Source organism: Pistacia vera, unplaced genomic scaffold (genome assembly GCF_008641045.1).
Source record: "Pistacia vera cultivar Batoury unplaced genomic scaffold, PisVer_v2 Contig144, whole genome shotgun sequence".
Taxonomy (NCBI): Eukaryota; Viridiplantae; Streptophyta; class Magnoliopsida; order Sapindales; family Anacardiaceae; genus Pistacia; species Pistacia vera.
The window spans coordinates 287,895-304,762 of record NW_022195510.1 but is presented as its reverse complement, the minus strand read 5'-3'; the positions used below and the strand labels follow the sequence as shown (position 1 = coordinate 304,762).

At 36.5% G+C, this 16,868-nt stretch overlaps 3 protein-coding genes across 7 annotated transcripts; 2 read left to right on the top strand and 1 right to left on the bottom strand.

Annotated features, from left to right (window-relative positions):
- The first annotated feature begins 498 nt into the window (after positions 1-498).
- Positions 499-6,305, top strand: LOC116123641 (heat shock 70 kDa protein 14-like). 4 transcript variants are annotated; one of them, XM_031409388.1, is made up of 10 exons: positions 499-635; positions 1,511-2,715; positions 3,491-3,718; positions 3,826-3,921; positions 4,004-4,225; positions 4,697-4,885; positions 4,975-5,121; positions 5,228-5,377; positions 5,467-5,597; positions 5,707-6,305. In XM_031409388.1, the coding sequence occupies exons 2-10, from the start codon at positions 1,546-1,548 to the stop codon at positions 5,918-5,920; spliced, it is 2,547 nt and encodes an 848-aa protein (XP_031265248.1). In that variant the 5' UTR covers positions 499-635; positions 1,511-1,545; the 3' UTR covers positions 5,921-6,305. The 4 variants fall into 4 exon arrangements, with proteins under 4 accessions (XP_031265248.1, XP_031265247.1, XP_031265250.1 ...); XM_031409387.1 differs by having other exon boundaries at positions 1,505-2,715; XM_031409390.1 differs by having other exon boundaries at positions 1,485-2,715.
- A 1,947-nt stretch (positions 6,306-8,252) lies between these two features.
- On the top strand, positions 8,253-12,257 carry LOC116123640 (pentatricopeptide repeat-containing protein At3g16010-like). 2 transcript variants are annotated; one of them, XM_031409386.1, is made up of 2 exons: positions 8,253-8,433; positions 9,399-12,257. In XM_031409386.1, exons 1-2 carry the CDS (start codon positions 8,349-8,351, stop codon positions 11,225-11,227), a joined length of 1,914 nt encoding a protein of 637 aa, XP_031265246.1. In that variant the 5' UTR covers positions 8,253-8,348; the 3' UTR covers positions 11,228-12,257. The 2 variants fall into 2 exon arrangements, with proteins under 2 accessions (XP_031265246.1, XP_031265245.1); XM_031409385.1 differs by lacking the exon at positions 8,253-8,433 and adding an exon at positions 8,940-9,127.
- A 727-nt stretch (positions 12,258-12,984) lies between these two features.
- LOC116123703 (trihelix transcription factor ASIL1-like) lies at positions 12,985-15,267 on the bottom strand. The gene is made up of 2 exons (XM_031409450.1): positions 15,123-15,267; positions 12,985-14,486 (listed from the first exon to the last, which is right to left on the bottom strand). The coding sequence occupies exon 2, from the start codon at positions 14,473-14,475 to the stop codon at positions 13,258-13,260; it is 1,218 nt and encodes a 405-aa protein (XP_031265310.1). The 5' UTR covers positions 14,476-14,486; positions 15,123-15,267; the 3' UTR covers positions 12,985-13,257.
- Between the last annotated feature and the right edge of the window lie 1,601 nt (positions 15,268-16,868).

Sequence of the window (16,868 nt, the reverse complement as noted above, 5' to 3'; positions counted from 1 at the left end):
TTCAATGGATCTCAAAAATTAATTGAGATACGTGCAAACTAATTCAAACACCCCGGTTATCAACCAGACACCCTAGTTACCTAAAAAAAAAAATGGCTGGTATGAAAATGTAATTGATGCCATTATTTGGACTATTTTGAATTCCACTTTATGATGTTTGACTAGAAAATCTAGAATTGACCCACTCAAACTCTTTGTACTGAAATTGAAATTGAAGTATCTGGCTGGAAGATCCAGCCCACCTCAGCCCATTAGCCCACGAAACAAAAATTAGATTCCTCCACCCCTTTCCCACGTCTCAAATTGTAGATCTTTCTAGAAGGAGGCAAGTATATCTCTAGACTTCTCCAGGACCAACTGACTCCAACGAAAAAGAGAACTTCAAAAATCTCTAAAACAAAAAGAATAAAAAATTAAAAACAAAATTAAAAAAATAAAATTTGAAAATTCCACAGAAACCCTTGGTGTCCCCCCTAATAAAACCCCGTCACTCATACCTCTCTTCTTGGTTTTTCGTTTTGTGTTTTTGTTTTCTCGCAACAGTAAACGCATTTAACACAAAATATATATAGAAATTTCCAGAACTCACAACAACATCAAACGTTTCTTCTTCTTCCTCCCTCTCTCTTTAAAAGGTACGATCGCAAACCCTAGCTTCCTATTGAGCGGAGAGTCCTTGCTTTTAACTCTACGGTTCCTTTTATATCTAGAATTCGTAGATCTACAATTTTGTCTCACTAGATTCGAGCTTGTAAGTCCTGATTTTCTCCATCGGTTGTGGATTCTGTGTTCAATATTAGATTCAGCTTGTGTTGCGGGTTTTTGAGATATTGTTATTGCTTTGTTATTTGTAGATTTAGTTGTTGTCATTTGATTTTGCTGTTTCGGTGCATGAGAAATCGAAGTGATTGCTGCTGAAAATTTAGTTTTATGTCATTGCTGATGAAATTTTTGCTTTGTGTTTATGTTGGAAAGGTGATTTAGGGTTTTAGGCTTGATTGTTTTGTGGCTGACTGAGTATAGTTCATGTACATTACTTGTTTATAGGGGAGGTGCTTTGCATGTGATTTGATTTGTTTTTGGGCATTGAGTTTGATTGTGAATCAACTGCGAAACTTATTTATAAATGAATGAATGATTGTTTGATTTGTGGCGAGATGATATTGGCCCACTGATGGTACTGGGCTAATTATTTTGTTAAGATAGTAAAACCTATCGATCTCTTATTGTATGAACATTCTAGGCGTTTCAGAAATGGTAACATTTATTAGTCATACACAGCCTGTTTGGATTAATAATAATACTTTCAAGGGCTGTGCTCTATCAAAACAATGTTGTGGGTTACTAAACATTTCGATTAATACGAAGTACTGTAGCATGCCTTAGTTATATTCTTTTTTTTTTAATTATTATTATTTTGTTCTGATTTAAATTTATTATATCATTTTTTAAAGTTTATTTAGTCTGCTGTTTTTCTAATTCAGGTTGTTGTTTGTTCTGTTAGGAGCAGACCAATTTATTAAAATCGGTTAATTTTTGGACAAGATGAGCGTGGTAGGTTTTGATTTTGGCAATGAGAGCTGCATTGTTGCTGTTGCAAGGCAAAGGGGCATTGATGTTGTGCTTAATGATGAATCAAAGCGTGAGACACCAGCTGTCGTATGCTTTGGTGACAAGCAGCGGTTCATTGGGACTGCAGGGGCCGCATCATCTATGATGAACCCCAAAAATACAATATCTCAGATTAAACGTTTAATAGGGCGACAATTTTCTGACCCTGAGTTGCAAAAGGATCTGAAATCATTGCCATTTGCCATCACTGAAGGTCCTGATGGATTTCCTTTGATACATGCACGATACTTGGGTGAAATGAAGACGTTTACTCCTACCCAAGTTCTGGGAATGATGTTTTCAGATTTGAAAAGCATAGCTGAGAAGAATCTGAATGCAGCTGTAGTGGACTGTTGCATTGGAATTCCTGTTTATTTCACTGACCTTCAAAGAAGAGCTGTGTTGGATGCAGCCACAATTGCAGGCCTGCATCCTCTCCGCTTGATTCATGAAACTACAGCCACAGCATTGGCTTATGGTATTTATAAGACTGATTTGCCGGAAAATGACCAATTGAATGTTGCCTTTGTGGATGTGGGGAATTCAAGTTTCCAAGTATGCATAGCCGGGTTCAAGAAGGGTCAACTTAAGATATTGGGTCACTCATTTGATCGGTCTTTAGGTGGTAGAGATTTTGATGAAGCTCTATTCCAGCATTTTGCAGCCAAGTTCAAGGATGAATACAAGATTGATGTTTTCCAGAATGCCAGGGCCTGCCTTCGTCTTAGGGCTGCCTGTGAGAAATTGAAGAAAGTTCTTAGTGCCAATCCTGAGGCTCCTTTGAATATTGAATGCTTGATGGATGAGAAGGATGTGAGGGGTTTCATTAAGAGGGATGAATTCGAACAAATTAGTGCTCCAATTTTGGAACGTGTGAAGAGGCCTTTGGAGAAAGCTCTGGCTGAAACTGGGCTTTCAGTCGAGAATATTCACATGGTTGAGGTTGTTGGTTCAGGCTCTCGTGTTCCTTCCATAATGAAGATCTTAACAGAATTCTTTGGGAAGGAGCCTAGGCGTACAATGAATGCAAGTGAGTGTGTTGCTAGGGGCTGTGCTTTAGAATGTGCAATCCTCAGTCCTACATTCAAAGTGAGAGAGTTTCAGGTAAAAATCTTTCCTTTTCTGACTGGATTTTCATGTGTATGTGTGTTTTTTTTTTTCTTTTTTTCTTTTTTCTTTCTTTTTTTTTGGGGGTACTGTGAATCTTGATTTTAAATGACATTAAGAGGTGGAATTTTGGTTATTACTATTGTTTATAGCTCTTGGATGTCAAGATTAAAGCTGTATTTTTTTTCTTAATTTTGCATCGTGGTGCTTTTTTTTTTCATGATATTTATTGAGAGATATTCAAGGTCTGGAAAAGGTACCATTATTTTTTCTGGCTTTTTAATATCTTCTTTTTTTTTTTTTTTTTCAAAGAGAGGTCTGGATAGGCTGTTGTTTTAAGGCAGTTATTAGTTTAAATGTTGGGTTTATGCTTCTTCTTTTTTTCTTGGTTTATTTTCCTGAAGCAGTCTTTGTGGTCTTGGATGGTTGAAGTTGAGTGTTTCAGTTCATATGATATTAATTTTCTCCTTCTGTACACTTGGTGCTACTATGTCATAGTAACTCAATGTTTAATCATCGAGTAAAAGGCTGTTCGTCAGGAATAGAAAATTCAATGACAAAACCTTTTACTAGAACGAGTAAAAGGCAGTTTGTGTCATTGAATTCTCTATTCCTGGTGAGCGGCCTTTTACTCTCCTTTTGGCCAAGGCAATTCTGCTCAATGTTGTGCTTTAATTGTGACTATGTAGGTATACTGTTTCATGTTACAATCTAATCAGATTATGCATAAAAATGATCAGTAATGGTTCTTCATTTGTGGTTGTTTCTAAAGGTAAATGAGAGCTTCCCATTTTCAATTGCATTGTCATGGAAAGGCTCTGCTCCAGAAGCGCAAAATGAAGCAGCAGATAATCAGCAAAGCACTATTGTTTTCCCAAAGGGAAATCCAATACCTAGTGTTAAGGCATTGACTTTCTACAGGGCAGGTACATTCACTGTAGATGTTCAATATGCTGATGTGAGCGAGTTGCAAGCACCTGCTAAGATCAGTACTTATACGGTTAGTAATCTGCTCATCTAGTTTATCGCTAACATTGATCCAAATTTGGTTTAACTGTAAGATTTTTTTATTTTCTTCCTCACAATGGTTATTTCAACCGTTTGCAGATTGGTCCTTTCCAATCTACTAAAAGTGAACGGGCCAAAGTGAAAGTGAAAGTTCGTTTGAATTTGCATGGAATTGTATCAATTGAGTCAGCAACAGTAAGTTTTTCATTGTCATTTAATGCAAGTTGTAGATCTTCTCTTTACACTCGAGGTATAATTGTGTTCATGTCTATTTTAGCTCTTGGAGGAGGAAGAAATAGAAGTTCCAGTCACAAAAGAGCCAGAAAAGGAAGCTACTAAGATGGAGACTGATGACGCTCCTGCTGATGGTGCTCCCCCAAGTTCCAATGAGACTGATGCAAACATGCAAGATGCTAAAGCTAGTGCTGATGCCCCTGGGTCTGAAAATGGTATTCCTGAGTCAGGTGAAAAGACTGCTGAAATGGAGACTGATGCTAAGGTAGTGTTCTTTATTGCGTGGGATGACTATAGAGTTCTTTTGGATATTTCCCATGATTTTTTCATAGAAACACATTTTACTTATGTTATCTTTTGTACTATTATAATAGTAATCAATATTGTAGCACATTTGGGTTTCTGCAATTTATGTCTGGATATGGGCTTATATTATTGGTAGTGGTGGATCATTTTTTTTAATCGTGTAAATGGTATTTAATTGGCAGATAGATATTAGATTTATGTGAGATGAGCACATATGCTTGAATCTGTAATGATTTATAGTTGCATGTGCATCTTTCGCCCAAAAAAATAAAATAAAAATAAAAATACAAAGATGAAGTGGCGTGTGCATGTGGTGGGGAACTTGCTAGTGTGTCGACAAGACATCAAATGGGTGTTTGAATTTCTACTGGTATAGAGGTCTCTGTTCTTATCATTTGCGTATTTGCATAAATTTGATTATCTGTTTCAGGCTCCAAAGAAAAAGGTGAAGAAAACAAACATCCCTGTATCAGAATTGGTTTATGGTGGAATGGTACCAGCTGATGTGCAAAGGGCTGTGGAGAAGGAGTTTGAAATGGCTTTGCAAGACCGAGTTATGGAAGAAACTAAAGATAGGAAAAATGCTGTTGAGGCTTATGTCTATGACATGAGGAATAAGGTAAACAGCTGTTTTGTTGCATAGCATCCTATAAATTCACACCTTAATCCTATTATTTTCATGAATTAACATCCCTTTGGTTTCTCCAGCTTTGCGACAAATACCAGGAATTTGTCACTGATTCTGAAAGGGAGCAGTTCACTACCAGACTTCAGGAAGTAGAAGATTGGTTGTATGAAGATGGTGAGGATGAAACCAAAGGTGTTTATGTTGCCAAGCTTGAGGAGCTGAAAAAGGTAATGATATATGTGATTGTGATAAATGTTATACTTCCTTGTTCTGATTTCTGCAAAAATAAGTGGCTCCTAAGTTAACGTCTTCGATTATTTTATTAAACTACAGCAAGGTGACCCCATTGAAGAGCGTTACAAGGAATTCACAGACAGGAGTTCTGTGATTGATCAATTTGCTTACTGTATCAACAGTTACAGAGAGGCAGCTATGTCTACTGATCCCAAATTTGATCACATTGACTTGGCCGAAAAGCAGAAGGTGCTGGCTTGTTTGAGTGCTTTAATTAATTGTTATTTTTATCTGATTCTAGTGATTGTCTAATATTCTCTTACTTGATACATTTTTAGGTACTGAATGAGTGTGTCGAAGCAGAGGCCTGGTTGAGGGAGAAGAAGCAGCATCAGGACTCGCTTCCCAAATATGCTGCTCCTGTTCTCTTGTTAGCTGATGTGAGAAGGAAGACTGAAGCGGTTGACAGGTACCACTTGCTTCCCAAATCTTATCTTGCATTTAACAAATACGCAATACATCTTTTTTGCGCTGGTTCTTGTTCAAGATGGTTGAAAAGTGGAACTTTCTCCTAACAGGTTCTGCAGGCCGATAATGACAAAACCAAAGCCAGCCAAACCCGCCACTCCTGAGGCTCCGGCAACCCCACCTCCCCAGGGAGGTGAATCCCAACCACATGATGGTGATGCCCATCCAAATGAAAATGCAGAAAACGCCACAGGTGAGGCACCACCAGCTTCTGGAGAACCAATGGAGACTGACAAGTCAGAAAATCCCTCAGGTACTGCATAAATTAAGTGGAGTGGGCTGTCTTTTAATGATTTATGCAGGACAAAACCTTGGTTCCTATGTATAAGAGTCTATTTCCATGAGCCTGAGACAGAAGCTCTTCGGTGGGCTGATGAAATGAAAGAGGCTGGGATATGTTTGTGGCAGTTTCTTTTTTTTTTTTTTTAATCAATCTGTAATGCCTTAATTCTGTTAGGTGGTCTACCAAATTTTATTGTTGTTAAGAGTGGGTCTTTAGAATCCGGTTTTTTTTAGAAGGGTTTTTACGAGAAGGAATTAAAATTTAAACTGCCTCTTTAAGGTTTTCTCTCTCCCATTCCTTCTGTTGGGCGAGACAGACTTGCTCTTAAAAAGATTGTTCTACTATATTTTTTTTCTGTTTTTCGTATTTTGTCTTATTAAGGATCTTGTACCAGCCTTCTGTGCATTATTTGATGTCTGGATTTAGTCAATTATAAGTTTCTATTTTGGTTTCAGAAATTGCTTCCTTTGATCTTTCAAGTAGCAAATGACAAAAGAGATCTATTGGCTATAACTTGGATCACTTTCTGTTGCTGTGGATACGATGATAACTTTGGGTGTTTGGACAATTTAGGAGGTGATGTTTAGTTTAGAGAAGGTGAGAGTGAGACATCAATTTTACGTGGTGATAACAATTTATTATTTCACTCAAATGGTTATCACTTATCCCTGTGGTTGTACAACCGACCATATTGATATTGTTACCATATAAGAAAAAAATAAATCAATTAAAGAACATGGGTTTCTTGGAAAATGGCTAAAGAATATAGGTCTTTTAGAAAAAGTTTTCTTGCCATATAAAACATTCCAACTTCTTTGTACTTTATTTTGATAATATTTTACTATACATATGTGTTTACTTCCCAGTAATATTTTAATAACAAGCTCGGTTGAAACTTGACAAAATGGTCAAGTCCTAGTTCGAACAGTTGAATCGATCTGACTGGCGGGTCAGATTGGTGACATCAGTATGTCTAAAGGTTTAAAATCTAACAAACACAGCTTTGAGAAATTACACATTAGTCTTTCTAGGTTTGAAGTCCAGCAAGTACACCCTTGTGATCTGGTCAAATGCAAATCAGGGGTCACTTGGTGAAAGAAACACTCCAAATGCAAGTCTCACTCATCCTTTGAGTCATTTCTTAGCTAGTCTACGTAAGATGTGATCGAAATCGAACCATTTTTCATAAAAAAAAATAAATAAATAAAAACCATCGTGTGCGACTACCAACCTAAGGCAAATAGGCATGTTTTCGTTGTTAACAATCACCCCCATCCCCCCTAAAATACTCCCCTCCTTTTGATTAAAACTCATCTCACCCCTTATTCGCCCCATTTATCATCAATAATAGCCTGTTGTTATGGCAGAGAGACTTTTGCCTTTTCCAGTCGTTTCGCTCACTAGAAATCACCTCCGTTGCCACATTTCGACTCATTACACTTACTCTCCAAAACCCCCAACAGCCCTGCCGCTGTTTGCTCGTTGATTGCGCCCTCCTCTCTAAGGTTTACTTCTCCATGAATTTGGAGTTTTAAATAGTAGACAGAGTGACCCTGCCCAAAGAAGGTCCTAGGTCCTAGTCAGACCAGTCGAATTGGCTTGGTTGGGTTGAGTTTTAAAATAGTGCTTTTCAGTCTCCTATATAATCAAATTTTGAAATGGATTATGTATATTAATACAATAAAGATTAGCTCACAACTTAGTCTTATAAACTTTCTCTCACAATTCCAATGTAATAACTTGCAATTGGTCAGCTTGTAATTAGGCAAACGGAATCCACTACAAGCTGACCAATTGAGAGGTTCACGTCGGAATTGTGAGAAAAAAATTGAGTTATAAGTGTAATATTGCCCATATTAATATTTGTTCTATTAGAGTATAGGTGAAGGGGTATCCCAATTTATCAGACTTTATATGTTGGAAGTGAATTCATATGAGAAAATAAAGTAAAATAATAGTGTGAAAGATCACTAATAAATACATATTAATTTGAGGGGAATATTGCATTTGCTAAGCCCTTGGATTTCAAACTTCAGAACTCAAAATTTTTGAAAAATAAGAAGACATGCGAGCATATAAACTGTCTCACAAAGCATTGAAGCCCTCTCCCTTGGCCCTGCCTAATAATAAAGAAGTGATAATCCTAATTTACCCTCTGTAACATTTGGGGGGATCCGACCCGGTGGGCACAGCAACAGCCATGTGAGCCGAGTACAAAAGCCCAAGCTCGGCCCACACAAACAGACCCACTTCAACCTTTCTCTTAATTTGCGAGAGAAAAATGATTCTAATTTCTTAACACGCTCTTCTCCGCTATGGTTTCCACTTGGTTTTAGTGCCAATTTTTTGTGAAAAGATTACATTTTGTCCACCTCAACTTTAATCTTATTGAGAAATTTGTTGCTAACAATGGCAAAGATACTTGTCGGATCAGTTGCTTCTAAGAGGTCAATATCAACTTTGTCTCATCTCGCTCACAGAATTAAACAAACAGGTACTGTTCATGGTTCTATGCTTCAACATCAACATAATTAATCGAAAGAAACTCTAGTTTTAAATTTTTGCAACTGGTATTTATTAAAACTGCTTGTTTACTATTGTTTTCTGTTAATCTGNAGTGAATTCATATGAGAAAATAAAGTAAAATAATAGTGTAAAAGATCACTAATAAATACATATTAATTTGAGGGGAATATTGCATTTGCTAAGCCCTTGGATTTCAAATTTCAGAACTCAAAATTTTTGAAAAATAAGAAGACATGCGAGCATATAAACTGTCTCACAAAGCATTGCAGCCCTTTCCCTTGGGCCTGCGTAATAATAGACAAGTGATAATCCTAATTTACCCTCTGCAACATTTGGGGGGATCCGACCCGGTGGGCACAGCAACAGCCATGTGAGCTGAGTACAAAAGCCCAAGCTCGGCCCACACAAACAGACCCACTTCAACCTTTCTCTTAATTTGCGAGAGAAAAATGATTCTAATTTCTTAACACGCTCTTCTCCGCTATGGTTTCCACTTGGTTTTAGTGCCAATTTTTTGTGAAAAGATTACATTTTGTCCACCTCAACTTTAATCTTATTGAGAAATTTGTTGCTAACAATGGCAAAGATACTTGTCGGATCAGTTGCTTCTAAGAGGTCAATATCAACTTTGTCTCATCTCGCTCACAGAATTAAACAAACAGGTACTGTTCATGGTTCTATGCTTCAACATCAACATAATTAATCGAAAGAAACTCTAGTTTTAAATTTTTGCAACTGGTATTTATTAAAACTGCTTGTTTACTATTGTTTTCTGTTAATTTGCAATGTGGTGACACTTTGTGAAATGCTTTATCTTCATGGAAGTTGAGTATTTACATTTTTATCTGATTGGCATGTACTTTAAAATCCGGAAAGATATAATTTTGTGTTTTTTTTTTTTTTAAATTGGTTTCATTTTTGTTGCTCAAGCAGAGAATGAAATAGTGCAAATGTTCCGGCTACCTAGTTCGGATAATGAAATGCAAAACTTGCCTATGAAACCGAAATTCTCGAGGAAGGATCCTTCGGTTAGAAAATTGGATGAGAGGTTCATTAGGATTTTGAAAATATTCAAGTGGGGTCCTGATGCTGAAAAAGCTTTAGAAGTGCTTAAGTTAAAAGTAGATCATCGTTTGGTGCGGCAAGTGCTTAATGTAGATGTTGAGATCAATGTTAAAATTCAGTTTTTCAAGTGGGCGGGCAAGAGAAGAAACTTTGAGCATGACACTACCACCTACATGGCTTTAATCCATTGTTTGGATGAAGTTGGGATGTTTGGGGAAATGTGGAAGACAGTTCAAGAAATGGTGAGGAGTACATGTGTCATTGGTCCATCTGAGCTGTCTGAAATTGTGAGAATCTTGGGCAGGGCTAAGATGGTGAACAAGGCACTCTCTATCTTTTACCAGATCAAGGGTCGCAAGTGCAAACCGTCAGCGAGCACTTACAATTCTATGATCTTGATGTTGATGCAGGAAGGTCATCATGAGAAAATTCATGAGCTCTATAATGAGATGTGCAATGAGGGGAACTGTTTTCCAGACACGGTAACATACAGTGCACTTATATCGGCATTTGGGAAATTAGGTCGTGATGATTCTGCTATCAGGTTGTTTGATGAGATGAAGGAGATCGGCTTACAGCCCACTGCAAAGATTTATACAACCTTGTTGGGTATATATTTCAAGTTGGGTAAGGTTGAGAAAGCTTTAAGTCTAGTCCAGGAGATGAAAGCGAAGGGTTGCCGCCTTACTGTCTATACTTACACAGAATGGATAAAGGGACTTGGTAGAGCTGGGAGAGTCGAAGATGCCTATAGTACTTTCATGAAAATGCTGAAAGAAGGCTGTAAGCCAGATGTTGTGCTCATAAACAATTTGATTAACATTTTGGGCAAAGCAGGTCGTTTGGATGATGCTCTTAAACTCTTCAATGAAATGGATTCTTTGTTGTGTACGCCGAATGTAGTGACTTATAACACTGTAATTAAAGCTTTATTTGAATCTAAAGCTCCAGCTTCCGAGGCCTCTTCATGGTTTGAGAAGATGAAGGCAAAGGGTGTTGTTCCTAGCTCATTTACTTACTCAATTCTTATTGATGGTTTTTGCAAAACAAACAGAGTTGAGAAAGCTTTGATGCTCCTTGAAGAGATGGATGAAAAGGGGTTTCCTCCTTGTCCAGCTGCCTATTGCAGCCTGATCAACAGTCTTGGAAAGGCAAAAAGGTATGAAGCTGCGAATGAGTTATTTCAGGAACTGAAGGAGAACTGTGGACGTTCAAGTGCTAGGGTATATGCTGTCATGATCAAGCATTTTGGAAAATGTGGCCGCCTTAGTGAGGCCGTAGATCTTTTTAATGAAATGAAGAAACTTAGATGCAATCCAGATGTTTATACTTATAATGCACTCATGTCCGGAATGGTAAGGGCTGGCATGATAGATGAAGCTTATTCCTTGCTTGGAACCATGGAAGAAAAAGGTTGCCTTCCAGACTTAAACTCACATAATATAATTCTAAATGGCTTAGCTAGGACAGGTGGTCCAAAGCGGGCTATGGAAATGTTTGCAAAGATGCAGCACTCTAAAATTAAGCCAGATGCAGTTTCTTACAATACTATTCTTGGCTGTCTTAGCCGAGCTGGTATGTTTGAGGAGGCTGCAAGGCTTATGAGAGAGATGAATGCAAAGGGTTTTGAATATGACCAAATCACTTATTCATCAATACTTGAGGCGGTAGGTAAGGTTGATGAAGATCTTAAATGAGTTGGAATATATATCCTGTATTTGTCATTCTATTTGCCACAAACAGTGGAATTTTATGGTTTATGAATGTCTTGGATGGACCCTTACAGCAGCATGCTAGGCTGGTAATATTCTGGATGCATAATCTTTCTGTTATCTGGGTGAGATGGGAAGGGGATTGTGATTGCTGGAGTAGTTTCAGAAGTGTGGAAGTTGGATCTTAGAATTAACCAGAAGTTCATAAGCAGCTTTGAAATGCTTTTAAATCAAAATGATTTGATAATGTCCCCTTGGGAAGAACTGTGGATGCTAGATAGGCAGAGTACGGTTTAGAACTCATTTGATACAGGTAGAAGCATTCTTCTGATGTAACTCGTAGGCGAAAGAAAATGGTGTAAATACAGTCTGAACATTCTGTTCCATGTGATTGCCGCATACACAGTATTTTCATGAAACAAGTAAAACCATGTTTGCATATTGGTCAGAAGTTGTCTTACATAGTAACACAATTATCTGCAACTGAGTGTATACATAATTGCCAAAATCAGGGCCATCTGTCTTTGCTTCATTTGACTCCAGATATTCTTGGGAGATCCTCAGATATCAAGCTCGATAATGGTTGATGTCTGAGCCAAATGCGTGTGACCATTGATAATGGTTGATGTCTGAACCAAACGCGTGTGACCATAACCTAGAGGGGAAGCTAACATAACATGTTAAAGTATTTAATTGGAAGAATTATTGTTAAATGGAGAGGGAGGACCTTTCCACAAAGAAGTTGCTGAAGACTCCACTAGAATGCTCTCTGCGGATTTCGGAAAGAATTGCTCTATGGCCTCAACATCTTCATTGCCTCATGGGATGAGTTTGGTAAATTTGCAAACTGATTTAAGTGAATGCTAAAAAACACTGATTTTACTTGGAGATATTAGAAAAGCATGTTTAGATGCTCAGGTACCATTTCTTTATTGGAATGTGTGTATGAAAAGTTAAACGAAAAATATTTTTCTGCTTCATTGATTCCACAGCTGTAATGATTTTCGTGATTATACCAGAGGAATGAAACGTATCATTTGATATATACAAGCTTGAAAAGGGCATCTTGTTTTGTTTCTCTATCACATGCTTACCTCTTGAATCCATTTTTAGTCGTTTAAATTGTAATTGAAAATTAAACTGCATATCGGGTGCAAAAACCAGGGAGATATTCGCAACATCTCTAAACATTTCTTACCCAATAAAGATTGGCTCACTTCCAATCTTACAAATTTTCTTGGACAATCTTGACCTGACACTTATAATTGGAGCGAACGGGATCAACTGTAAATTGATCAATGCGAGTTACCATGTTGAGATTGTGAGATTAGATTTTCGACATAGTATTGTCTTATATGTCAACTACTGTTCTATCACATGGGTCCAAAGCTACATAATCCAAAAGCTATCTGACTCTTAGCTACTTGTCATGGACAGGGAGTTCAGGTTATTGTAGGATTTTCTTCCCCTCATGGATTTTTCTATTTACATGACAAAAATAATAAATTTATCATTCAGTTCAGGAAAACAGGGAAAAACAAAATCTGAAATTATTTGTCTTTAGGTGTGAACTTGACAGAAAGAATTGTCTTCTTGCAGCATCCTATGAACCAGATATCATGGAATATTTAAATCCTTGATTAGAACAGAAGGTGAGACTGAGATTTGGAGGAAAGAAACAAAGTGGAGTTATGGGATTATTTACTGAAGAAACATTCAAAATAACAGCAGGAGATGACATTAATAGAAACTTCATAATTTCCAGCTTCGTTGCATGCTACAACAAACAAAAGAAAATAGATTAATGGCAAAACAATGGATACATATCAACTAGAAGCATCGTGTGAAAGAGGAAACAATGACAGCAATGATATTTCTTCAAGTATATCTGATACAACATTCCAGCATTATTATTGTCTCACAATTTAAAGCAGAACTGGGCAAAAGGCCCCAACATTTTACAACAGCAGCTAGCATTAATTAGCACTACAGATAGGTAACCAGTTCTAGACGCATTACCCACTGGCATTCTCAGCAGAGACATCATTTTCATCATCCACACCTCGCCGTATTTTTGCAATCTCAGCTTGTGCTCTCTCCATAATCTGCCTCTTCTGCATTTCCAAGTCCCTATGGAAATCCATCCTCATCTTTTCTAGTTCTAGCATTTGTCGCCTCTTACTATTCTCAATCTTCTCATATATATCACTAAATTTATGAATAGAATCCGCAAGCAATCTAAACGAACACCTCTCATTAGATTCCCTCCCAGTTCTCCTTTTCTTGGGAGGAAGTCCATCTGAATCCTCATCCTCGCCGTTAGTAGATTCTGAATTAACAGGACTATCTCTCATCTCATCCGAACCATTAGCACGGTTCAAATACACCTTGGGGTTCATAAAAACATACTCTCCTGAGTCCAACCCACAAGAGAGTCCACCTTGCTGCTGAGGCGAAGACATTAACATATCCATTTTCTTGAAATAAACCCATTTGCTACTGGTGTCACCTGTCTCTGTCATCCTAAGCTTCTCCTTCTTATATTTTTTCTTCAACGTATCCAAACGATTCCTACATTGAGTGTCTGTCCTTTCAATCTTTGACACCTCTGATACCTTATCTGCAACTTCTTGCCATTCTTCAGATCGGAGACTCTTCCTCCCACGCTGCAGAAACCGGTCACCCCAAGCATCCAATAAAACAAAAGTCTCCTGCTCATTCCAATCTGTTAGTGAATTCCGCCCTCCAGTTGATGGCCTCGATACAGAAGGAGTCACAACAGGAGCTGGCACTCGAGGAGCAAATTCATAACTTGAAACCAAACTCTTCAACTTTCTCTTTTTTGGGTGCCTTTCTAAATCATCAACATCATCTGGCTTCCAAGTCAAAAGCTTTTGCTTACCACCATCTTCATCTGCATTATACTCATCATCATTCTCATGATCATCAATGTCCTCGTCATCATTGTCATATTCATCTACGTCTTTTCCCCCATACTGAACAATGCCATTGTTTTGATTATTGTTTCCTTCTTCCTCTCCTAATTCAATTTCATCTTCTTCATCATCCACATCGTCCTCATCCTCGTCATCGACATATTGATTGTCAACTTCCCCCGAATACGGCACACCCCGAACAGGGAGCTTTTGGCGACGTGATGAACCATAACCCTGCTGCTGACTGGCACCATAGGGGTTTGGCGGATACCTTGCATCATCCTCAGTGTCATCCATTTTAAGCAAAACTTGGGTTCAACCAAAGAAAGAAAATGAAAAATGTATGAAACTAGAACACTTTCCTATTTTGAAACACACTTCACGAAGCAAAAAAATGAAACCCCAAAAAGGTATTACAAATCCAAAACATAACCACTATTTCCAATTCACCAATATCTTCATTTACATTGAATCAAATCATACCCAACATTCTTCCTACCGAAAGTACTCTAATTTCTAACTTCAATAACTAATAACCACTATTATTGGTAGAATAAATAAACACCAAAATCAACAAAAACCCATGAACCTCTATTAATGAGATACATTCCAGATCACCAAACTTTCCTTTTTAATATAATCAAACACCAAAAGCAACAAAATCCATCAATCTTCGCGTTAAGAAAAACCTAATTGATTTTGATTTAGAATATAAATAATTTCCATTTGTTTACAATAATCAAATAAACAAGAAAAAAGAATCTAGGACGCAAAATTTCCTTGACCTCAAGATTCAACCCCTTTCTCCACATATTCTAACCACAGTAATAATCATTAAAACAAACTAAGAAATTAACGATAAACTCAATATCCTAAAAAGAAAAACACCCAAGTTAAAAATCAGATTCTAAATTCAAAGAAAAACAAAACCCACAAATTCTTACCTCAAAACTTGCTCAAATTTTGAAACTTTTTCGTCAATACAAACCCTAATTCAAGTTTCTCTGAAAATTTAGGGGGAAAAGAAAAAAGAAAACCCTAGCTCAAAAATTTGTGAGAATATGGAAACAATTGTGGAATAAAATAGAAAAATTATTAGATTGTTGAGCGCGTGTAAAAGTACATTTTGGTCTAAAAGTGGTTGCTGCTAATGTACGCCAGGGGTACCATGTGGGTAAGGAATTACTGGGTTCTAATGGGCTCTGAATTGGACCATTTGGGCCTGACCTTGGGCCTTGTCTTTGGATCAAAAGTGAATAATTGAAGTTATTGGCTTATTGCAATCTAACAATTCAAAATATATATATATATTTATTTATTAGATGATAATATTTTAGTCACGCTAAAATAATTACGAGGGATTAAATAATTGATAATTCAGTCGCTTAAAAAAAAATTATTTGAATTAATTTATATTTTTAAATATAGTAAGATATACCAATACACAAAAAGTTTTAAATATAAAATCTTATCTATATTAATTATCGCATCAATTTATATAAAATTAAATAATTACATGATTTTTTTTTTTTCTAAGCATTAATCGTGATTCATGAAAGAATCGAGCCCGCTAAATTTCACAACTCTATTCTATATTTTGCCTTTATTGTTTTATCGAAATCAATCCATTTAAGTCACCTTAAATATTGCTTAGTAATTAGTGTTAGTGAATAAATGGAACATTCAAAATGTATTAGCTCTTGTTTGTTTAACTATTTTGAATCACTTTTCTGTTATCTTAAAGTAAAAAACAGAATATGTATTTGTTTACTTATTGGGATCATTATTTTGAAAATTAATCTAAATTAAATAACTTTTTTTTTTGTCTGAAAGTGAAAAGAGGGGACTTGTTTTCGGTTACCCTATCCAATTCAATTCAAAACATTTTTCTAACTTTGTTCAATTAAAAACAATTACATTTCACTAATTTTAATATAAAAGTTAATCCACCCAAGACCACTATCGCCTGCCAGCAACCACACCATCATTGTGGTTGAAACAACACATAATCAGCTAGATTTGGCTGTTGACGACTACATTTTGGCTAGATCTAGCCGTTAATGGTCAGATCTATTTGGTTGTTGACGACGGCTACATCCACGGTGGATTTGGCCGGAAACAGTTATAACACCGCTCGTGCGCCATTCCGACGATTGTCGGTTGTCGTTTAATGGTAGTGGCTGACGACTAGCTGTTTTGTTAGATGGCTATGGTGTTTTAGTTAATTCTTAAACTTTTATTGATGAGGTGTTTAGCTAAATTAACAAATATAAAAGGTTAAAAAATAATCTAAATATTTTTAAAAAATGTTTTAAAAAATGTACCAAATAATTATTCAACATTTTATACAACTTTAATATAATTTTCAGATATTATACTAAACACATTCTAGAATCTTATATTATTTGGTTTAATCCGACCCAACTAAAGTTAAAATCAATTTATTCGTAATAATATTTTTCAAATAATTTACCAAAGAAGCCATTATGTTCTTTATGTTGTAGAGTTGTTTCGAGGTAAGCTTTTACAATTAATAATTTATTTCTTTTAAAATTAAAAGAAACACATTTTTTAGTGCTTCCGTATAATCAACCTTTATTTATTCATCTGTTTATTATAATAATTTCTATATTCCAAGTGATACGTGCANTTGTTTCGAGGTAAGCTTTTACAATTAATAATTTATTTCT

Excerpts from the sequence above, each read along its gene's own strand:
- LOC116123641 (XM_031409388.1), top strand. The coding sequence starts at position 1,546 with ATGAGCGTGGTAGGTTTTGATTTTGGCAATGAGAGCTGCATTGTTGCT. Across the intron at positions 4,226-4,696 it reads AAATGGAGACTGATGCTAAG|GCTCCAAAGAAAAAGGTGAA; the intron begins GTAGTGTTCTTT and ends TATCTGTTTCAG. Across the intron at positions 5,378-5,466 it reads ACTTGGCCGAAAAGCAGAAG|GTACTGAATGAGTGTGTCGA; the intron begins GTGCTGGCTTGT and ends ATACATTTTTAG.
- LOC116123640 (XM_031409386.1), top strand. The coding sequence starts at position 8,349 with ATGGCAAAGATACTTGTCGGATCAGTTGCTTCTAAGAGGTCAATATCA. Across the intron at positions 8,434-9,398 it reads TCACAGAATTAAACAAACAG|AGAATGAAATAGTGCAAATG; the intron begins GTACTGTTCATG and ends TTGCTCAAGCAG.
- LOC116123703 (XM_031409450.1), bottom strand. The coding sequence starts at position 14,475 with ATGGATGACACTGAGGATGATGCAAGGTATCCGCCAAACCCCTATGGT.